At 51.3% G+C, this 9,460-nt stretch overlaps 1 protein-coding gene across 1 annotated transcript; it reads right to left on the reverse strand.

Annotated features, from left to right (window-relative positions):
- Window positions 1-6: 6 nt before the first annotated feature.
- LOC116970401 (rhophilin-2-like) lies at window positions 7-8,312 on the reverse strand (the record flags this gene model as incomplete). Its single annotated transcript, XM_033017055.1, has 3 exons — window positions 7,595-8,312; window positions 1,604-1,719; window positions 7-78 (listed from the first exon to the last, which is right to left on the reverse strand). Coding segments are annotated over exons 1-3 (242 nt in total), but the record flags the coding sequence as incomplete, so codon positions are not given.
- Window positions 8,313-9,460: the final 1,148 nt, after the last annotated feature.

The following is a 9,460-nucleotide window of genomic DNA, read 5'->3' on the forward strand; positions in this document are numbered from 1 at the left end:
CGCAGCAGCTGCAGGTTGGAGTTGATGAAGCTGAGCTCCAGCAGCACTACCTCCCGCACACGCGTGTTGTCCGTGACCCTGGGGGGGGGGGGGGGGGAGAGATTAGACCCACACTGACACCCAAAGATTGATCCCCATCTCCCCTGGACCCTGGCAGGGATGAAGAGCAGTGAAGACCATGTGCAGTGTGCTTGTCTTCATTGAGTGCCAGAGGCAGGTAGTCATGGTGTAGCTCTGACACACTTTGTTTCGGCTGCATTTGGTGTATTATGTGCAGATCTGCACATTTCCAGAAGGGAGTGAGGTGGAAGAGTGTACACAATGGTAAATCCAGGTTAGCCTGACTTCACTGGTTGATAAGACTCTATGCAGTATAAAGGCTGAGGTTTGTGAGTATTTAGAAGCACACGCTAACATTGGCCAACATCAGCATAGTCAGCTTGCCAAGTGGACATCTTGTCTGATCAACCTGTTGACATTCTTTGAGGAAGTCAATAATAGGACAGACAAAGAAGAGTCAGTGGATGTTTTTTTCTCTAGAATCTTTGAAGGCCTTTGATAAGATACCCCACGTGAGGCTGCTGAAGGTGAGAGCCCATGGGGAAGGTACTAGCCTGGATATCAGGTTGGTTGGATGCAGAAGGCAAAGAGTGACAATAAAGGTTTTTTTTCTGGTTGTCTGCCAGTGACTAGTGGAGTTCCGCAGGGCTCGGTGCTGGGGCCGCTACTCTTCACATTGTATATTAATGATTTGGACGAGGGGATTGGAGGTTTTGTGGCCAAGTTTGCGGATGATATGAAATAGATGGACGGGCAGGTAGTCTAGGGAAAGAAAGAACTCTGCAGAAGGACTTGGACAAGTTGGGAGAGTGGGCAGAGAAGTGGCAATTGGAATATTGTGTAGCAAAGTGTGGAGTCATGTATTTTGGTAGTAGGAATAAAGGCGTAGACCATTTTCAAAATGCGGAGAGATTTCAGACATCAGAGATGCAAAGGGACTTGGGAGTGATGGTGCAGAATTCCCAAACAGTATTGACTCCCACAGCTATCTAGACTTCCTACCCTGCTTCCTGCAAAGACTCGATCCCCTACTCCAAATCCTTTGTCTACGCCACCCTTATGCCCAAGATGAGGTGTTCCACACCAGGACATCGAAGATGCTCTCATTCTTTAGGTTACCCTAAGTGAGGCCCTGACTAGCATCTCCTCCTAATCCCGCAGCTCCGCTCTTGCTCCCCATTCGCCCAGTCGCAACAGAGACAGTCTCTATAATCCTCACCTTTCACCCAATCAGCCATCGCATACAGCCAGCACGCAATCCTCTGACATTTTTGCCGCCTCCAACGGGATCCCACCACTAGCCACAAGGAATTTCTTTAGTCAGAGGGTGGTGAATCTGTGGAATTCTTTGCCACAGAAGGCTGTAGAGGCCAAGTGTGTGGCTATTTTTCAGGTGGCGATAGACAGATTTTTATTAGTACAGGTGTCAGGAGTTATGGGGAGAAGGCAGGAGAGTGGGGTTAGGAGGGAGAGATAGAGAGGGAGTATGTTTGATGGGCCAAATGGCCTGATTCTGCTCCCATCACATGAGCGTGTAACTTACCGCAGCAGGTTCTCTGCCCCGGCCCGGAGCCGCATGGCTTTGATGATTTGCTGATTGAGCGAGACGCGATGAGTCTGCAGCTTGCTGCGGCCAGTCTGTGCGTACGGGTTGCAACCCTGTGGAACACCGGCATGGTTAGTAGCCCACCAACCCCACTTCCACCCTGACCCCCGGCACAGCCCATCTTGGGCATAGACCCCCCCCCCCCTGCCCCCCGCCGGATGTGGGGAAAAGTGAGAAGGTCCCAGGCCTTACAGTGGGGTCAGCAACAGGTCACACTCCCCCACACCTGGGGGTCACCACCTCCCCCTCCCACACCGAGCCGGGTGAGGGGACAAAGTGAGAGGGTCTCTGGGCATTATAGAAGGGGGGGGGTCACACTCCCCCTCACCTGCGACAAGGCCACAGGCAATCTATGACGATTGCCAGAGCTGCCGGGACGGGAGGCCACGGCGAGGGACGTGCACAGGGCCAGTAGGATCATGGAGTGCAGTTGTGGGCAGCGCGTGTGCTTCAGGCACGGTGGGGTTGGCTTAGACAATAGACAATAGGTGCAGGAGTAGGCCATTCGACCCTTCAAGCCAGCACTGCCATTCAATGTGATCATGGCTGATCATCCCCAATCAGTACCCCGTTCCTGCCTTCTCCCCATATTTTTAAGAGCCCTATCTAGCTCTCTCTTGAAAGTTTCCAGAGAACCGGCCCCCACCGCCCTCTGAGGCAGAGAATTCCACAGACTCACAACTCTCTGTGTGAAAAAGTGTTTCCTCGTCTCCGTTCTAAATGGCTTACCCCTTATTCTTAAACTGTGGCCCCTAGCTCTGGACTCCCCCAACATCGGGAACATGTTTCCTGCCTCTAGTGTGTCCAAACCCTAAATAATCTCATATGTTTCAATTATACCCTTTCATCCTTCTAAACTCCAGAGTATACAAACCCAGCCGCTCCATTCTCTCAGCATATTATGACGGTCCTGCCATCCTGGGAATTAATCTTGTGAACCAACACTGCACTCCCTCAATAGCAAGAATATCCTTCCTCAAATTTGGAGAGCAAAACTCCACACAATAGGTGTGGTCTCACTCGGGCCTTGTACAACTGCAGAAGGACCTCCTTGCTCCTATACTCAACTCTTCTTGTTATGAAGGCCAACATGCAATTTGCTTCACTGCCTGTTGTACCTGCATGCTTACTTTCATTGACTGATTAACAAGGACCCCCAGATCCCGTTGTACTTCCTCGTTTCCCAACTTGACACCATTTAGATATTAATCTTCCTTCCTGTTTTTGCCACCAACGTAAACTGCAACTGGAAACCCACTCCCCCAACCTGTCCAAGTCACCCTGCATTCTCATAGCATCCTCGTCACAGTTCACTGCCACCCAGCTTTGTGTCATCTGCAAATTTGGTAATGTTACTTGTAATCCCTTCATCTAAATCATTAATAGCTGCAGTCCCAGCACCAACCCTTGCGGTACCCCACTAGTCACTGCCTGCCATTCTGAAAGTGACCCGTTAATCCCTACTCTTTGTTTCCTGTCTGCCAACCAATTTTCTATCCATGTCACCACTCTACCCCCAATACCATGTGCCCTGATTTTGCCCACTAATATGGGACCTTATCAAATACTTTCTGAAAGTCCAGGTACACTACATCCACTGGCTCTCCCTTGTCCATTTTCCTAGTTGCAGCCTCAAAAAATTCCAGAAGATTAGTCAAGCATGATTTCCCCTTCGTAAATCCATGCTGACTCGGACCGATCCTGTTACTGCTATCCAAATGCGCCGCTGTTTCATCTTTTATAATTGACTCCAGCATCTTCTCCACCACCGATGTCAGGCTAACTGGTCTGTAATTCCCCGTTTTCTCTCTCCCGCCTTTCTTAAAAAGTGGGATAACATTAGCTACCCTCCAATCCACAGGAACTGATCCTGAATCTATAGAACATTGGAAAATGATCAACAATGCGTCCACAATTTCTAGAGCCACTTTCTTAAGTACCCTGCGATGCAGACCATCAGGCCCTGGAGATTTATCAGCCTTCAGTCCCATCAGTCTATTCAACACCATTTCCTGCCTGATGGGAATTTCCTTCAGTTCCTCCGTTACCCTAGATCCTCTGGCCACTGGTACATCAGGAGATTGTTTGTGTTTTCCTTAGTGAAGACAGATCCAAAGTTCAACTCGTCTGCCATTTCCTTGTTCCTCATAATAAATTCACCTGTTTCAGTCTTCCAGGGTCCAACTTTGGTCTTAACTAATGTTTTCCTCTTCACATACCTAAAGAAGCTTTTACTATCCTCCTTTATATTCTTGGCAAGCTTACCTTCGTACCTCATTTTTACTCCCCGTATTGTCTTTTGGTTATCTTCTGCTGCTCTTTAAACATTACCTAATCCTCTTGTTTCCTGCTCATCTTTGTTACGTTATACTTCTTCTCTTTTATTTTTACTGACCCCGACTTCCCTTGTCAGCCACGGTCGCCCCTTACTCCCCTTGGAATCTTTCTTCCTCTTTGGAATTAACTGATCCTGTACCTTCTGTATTATTCCCAGAAATACCTGCCATTTTTGTTCCACTGTCATCCCTGCTGGGGTATCTTTCCAGTCAACTTTGGCCAGCTCCTCCCTCATAGCTCCATAGTCCCCTTTGTTCAACTGACTCCCCTTTGTTCAACGGAGTCCCCTTTGTTATGGGGAGGGACGGGACAGGCTGCTGAACGTGCAGTGGAGGAGGCTTAGGGGTGACAGGCAGCGTAGACAGCCGGAGCCTGTTCCCACCATAGGGGTGCCTGGAGCCACGGGGATTGGGCTTAAGGTGGGGGGGGAGGAATCGTGGATGCACTGGTGATAATTTTCCAATGTTCTCTCGACCTTTGGATCAGTTCCTGTGGACTGGAGGGTAGCCAATGTAACTCCACTTTTTAAGAAAGGAGGGAGAGAAAATGGGGATTTAGAGACCAGTTAGCCTTAAATCAGTGTTCAAGAAGGAACTGCAGATGCTGGAAAATCGAAGGTACACAAAAAATCTGGAGAAACTCAGCGGGTGCAGCAGCATCTATGGAGCGAAGGAAATAGGCAACGTTTCAGGCCGAAACGTCTGAAGAAGGGTTTCGGCCCGAAACGTTGCCTATTTCCTTCGCTCCATAGATGCTGCTGCACCCGCTGAGTTTCTCCAGCTTTTTTGTGTAGCCTTAAATCAGTAGTGGGGAAGATGCTTGAGTCGGGTTTTAAAGATGTTATAGCAACACATTTGGAAAGCAATGACAGGATCGGTCAAAGTCAGCATGGATTTATGAAGGGGAAATCATGCTTGACTAATCTTCTGCAATTTTTTGAAGATGTAACAAGTAGAATGGATAAGGGAGAGCCAGTGTCTGAACTTTCAAAAAGCCTTGACAAGGTCCCACAAAATAGATCAGTGTGCAAAATTAGAGCACATGGTATTGGGGGTACGGTATTGACATGGATACAGAACTGGTTGGCAGACAGGAAGCAAAGAGTAGGAATTAACGGGTCCTTTTCAGAATGGCAGGCAGTGACTTGGTGTACGGACCCCAGTTATTTACAATATATATTAACGATTTAGATGAGGGAATTAAATGTGACATTTCCATGTTTACAGATAACACAAAGCTGGGTGGCAGTGTGGGCTGCGATGAGGATGCTACAAGGTGCAGTGTGACTTGGATAGGTTGGGTGAGTGGGTAGATGCATGGCAGATGCAGTATAATGTGGATAATTGTGAGGTTATCCAATTTGGTGGCAAGACCAGGAAGGCAGATTATTATCTGACTGGTGTCAGGTTAGGAAAAGTGGAGGTGCAACGAGACCTGTGTGTCCTTGTATATCAGTCACTGAAAGTAAGCATGCAGGTACAGCAAGCAGTGAAGAAAGCTAAGGGCTTCGTTGTAAGAGGATTTGAGTTTAGAAGCAAGGAGGTCTGCCTACAGTTGTACAGGGCCCTGGTGAGACCGCACAGTACTACGTGTGATTTTGGTCTCCTATTTTGAGGAAGGACATTATTGCTATTAAGGAAGTGCACCGTAGGTTCATCAGGTTAATTCCCGGGGTGGCGGGACTGGCATGATGAAAGAATGGGTCGAATGGGCTTGTATTCACTGGAATTTGGAAGGATGAGACACAATACATTTAAGGGATTCAACAGGCTCAATGCAGGAAATGTGTTCCCATTGTTGGGGTAGTTCAGAACCAGAGGTCACAGTTTAAGAATATAGGACTGTGATGAGGAAAAAACATTTGTGAAATCTGAATTTGTGAAATGTCAATCTGTGAAATTCTCTGCCACAGAAGGTAGTGGAGGCCAATTCACTGGATGGTTTCAAGAGAGTTAGATTTAGATCTTAGGGCGAAAGGAATCAAGGGATATGGGGGGGGGGGTGGGGGGGGAAGCAGGAACTGGGTACTGATTTTAGATGATCAGCTATGATCATATTGAATGGCGACGCTGGCTCGAAGGTCCAAATGGCCTACTCCTGCACTTATTTTTCTGTTTCTAAAATTGCACACAATACTCCAGGTGCAGTCTCACCAGGGCTCTGTACAACTGCAATAGGACCCCATAGGATAGCGTTAGTGCTGGTCGGCATGGGCTCGGTGGGCTGAAGTGCTTGCTTCCGCGCAGTATCTCTTAAGTGAACTCCATGACTCTGAGAGCGCAGAACAGTCTACCTCCACCCGGGCCAGTAGATTCCTGGCAGGAAGGTCCTGAGCTAAGAACACAGCCTTTATTTATGCTTTCATTTCCCTGAAACTCGAGCTGCAAATATGGGTGCGGTGGTATTGTTTTGTATCAGTGACACAACCCTGCCCTTGCTGTCCCGGGCGGGCGGGGTACTGGCCTCGTCTGACAGGGAGTCGGGAGCTCAGACACAGCCAGCCCGGCCGAGCTCGGAGCCAAGGAAAGACCGGGCAAAGTTACCGGTGGGGGGACATTGGATGGGACGGAGGGTGGCCCCAGGGTGAGGGACATCTGGAGTAACACGTGCACATAAGACAGTTAGACATGGCAGGCAGTTTACCCACCTGGATTTAGGTGGGAGCTCAGGGGCAAGAGTTTCACTCAAGCTCTAGCACGTACCGGGAATGAGGTGCCAGGGTACGGCGTGGAAGCTGATATAATTGTGGCTTTTAAAGGCATTTGAGCAGCTACTGAGAGGAAGCGTTAGCTGGATGTGGGCCAAATGCAGGCAAATACCAACTGGGTCGGCCTGGACCAGTTGGGCCGAATGGACCGTTTCCCGTGCTGTACATCCTGTGACTCTGAGTCCAGCTCGCTCTGTAACAGCTTCGCCCCGGAGACAGGCGCGGGTAGATCCGCAGATACGTCCTCCCGACTGGGAGAACACGGAACGGCCGCCGGAATGAAGGGCTGTGGGTGGTGGGACAGGGACAGGTGCGGGGGACAGGGACAGGTGCGGGGGGGGGGGGGGGGGATAATGTGCCGAGGGGGGGTGGGGCAGGTGCGCGGTGGGGGGCACAGTGCTGGGGACAGGTACAGTACGGAGGTGAGGGGGGTGCCAGGAGGTGCGGGGGGGCAGGTGCGGGGGGGGGGGCACAGTGGTGCCTGGGTGGGGCGGGGGGTGTGACATGTGCGGGGGACAGGAATGGTGCTGGGGGGCAGGTGCATGGACATGGTGCGGAGTGGCAGGTCTGGGGGGACAGGTGCGGTGGACATGGCAGATGCGGTGGGACGGGGACAGGTGCGTGGGACAGGGATACAGGTGCGGGGGTGGACAGGTGCGAGCGACAGTTGCGGGGGGGTGACCAGGTGGGGAAGGTGCGGTGTGCAGGGTGCGGGGGCAGGTGCTTGGGGACGAGGTACAGTGCGGGGGGGGGGGGGGGGATGAACGGGTGGGGGGGGGCAGGTGCGGGGGGGACAGGGACAGGGCTGAAGAATAAAGGGTGGAGGAGGGCAGGGCAGGGTAGCCCGACACGGCGACCCTTCAATCCCGCTCCCGGCCACCGACCTTGTGGAAATAGCTGTTCTCCCGCTGGGGACCGGGCCGAACCGAGTCGGTCATGGCGGGGACGGGGCGACGGTTACCGGTGCCGCTCCGCTCCCCTCCCTGATCGGGCGGCCAGCTCGGCTCCACAATCTCCTGCTCCCGCTTCTCCGAATCCAGGTCTGGCCGCGATTCCTCAGCTCCGCTCCCCTTCCCGGTCTACGATTCTGCCGCTCCCGGTAACGTCTCCGTGTAGCCGCCGCTGTGCTTCCTGTCCGTGGCCTGGACCCGCCCTCACCTCGAAATACACACCCGCGACCGTGGGATTGCGGGATTGTAGTGTGGTGACTGTAGTGTGGATTGTAGTGTGTGGATTGCGGGACTGTAGTGTGGTGACTGTAGTGTGGTGACTGTAGTGTGGTGATTGTAGTGTGGATTGTGGGATTGTAGTGTATTGCTTGTTCGTGTAACAGGTGTGTGTGGGGCAGGTTTCAGCAAAGATCTTTGGGTTTCAGTGTGTGTGTCGACTGTAGGGTGAGACGTGTTGTTCACTAAATCCTGTCCTATCAACGCCGCTCCCACAGCCCAGCTGCCCCCGCCCTGAAAACCAAACACGGCTCCACCACCGTCAGCTGACCCTTGTTCCCGGGCCGTTCCCACAGCAACGTATGAACATGCCTGGCGCCTTTCCAGGCTACAGAGAGCAGTGAATAAAGGAGCTGGTGTCTGCCAGGGCCTTCAGCGGGCACAGACGACCTGGTTAACTCGTCCCTTCCCACCCAAACCACCCCCTTCCCAGGGGCCACAGATTAAGAATAAGGGGTAAACCATTTAGAACGGAGATGAGGAAACACTTTTTCACACAGTGTTGTGAATCTGTGGAATTCTCTGCCTCAGAGGGCAGTGGATTCTCTGGATACTTTCAAGAGAGAGTTAGATATAGCTCTTAAAGATACCAGAGTCAAGGGATATGGGGAGAAGGCAGGAACGGGGTACTGATTGTGGATGATCAGCCATGATCACATTGAATGGCGATGCTGGCTCAAAGGGCCGAATGGCCTGCTCCTGCACCTATTGTCTACTGTCTACTTTCTCCTACAATTGCAGCAGATGCAACACCTGTCCCTATACCTCCCCCTCGACTCAGTCCAAGGACCCCGATAGTCCTTTCAGGTGAGGCACAGGTTCACTTGCACCTCCTCCAACCTCATCTACTGCATCCACTGTTCCAGGTGTGGACTCCTATATATTGGCGAGACCAAGAGCAGGCTCGATGATTGTTTCGCTGAACACCTTCGCTCAGTCCACCTTAACCTACAAGATCTCTCAGTTGCTCAACACTTTAACTCCCCCTCCCATTCCCACACTGACCTTTCTGTCCTGGGCCTCCTCCATTGTCAGAGTGATGCCAGCGTAAACTGGAGGAACAGCACCTCCTATTTCGTTTGGTAGCTTGCATCCCAGCGGTCTGAACATTGACTTCTTTAAGTTCAAGTAACCCTTGCTTTCCTATTTTCTCCATCCCTCCCCCATCCTAGTTCTCCAACTAGTCTGACTGTCCCCTTGATTACATTTCATCTCTATATGCTTCGTAGTCAACTTCCCCTGACTAATAATTATGTATTCTACATTTTCTGTTGCTGTGTGACTGTACTACCAGTGCCACGGGTTAGTCAGAGTAGAAATAGGAGGATATTGCAGATGAATACGTGGCTTGAAAAATGGTGCAAGGGGGAGGGATTCAAATTTCTAGGGCATTGGAACCAGTTCTGGGGGAGGTGAGACCATTACAAACAGTACGGTCTGCACCTGAGCTGGAATGGAACCAATGTCCTTGGGGGAGTGTTTGCTAGTGCTGTCGGGGAGGATTTAAACTAATGTGGCAGGGGG

The sequence above is a fragment of the Amblyraja radiata genome, unplaced genomic scaffold (genome assembly GCF_010909765.2).
Source record: "Amblyraja radiata isolate CabotCenter1 unplaced genomic scaffold, sAmbRad1.1.pri scaffold_842_ctg1, whole genome shotgun sequence".
Classification (NCBI taxonomy): Eukaryota; Metazoa; Chordata; class Chondrichthyes; order Rajiformes; family Rajidae; genus Amblyraja; species Amblyraja radiata.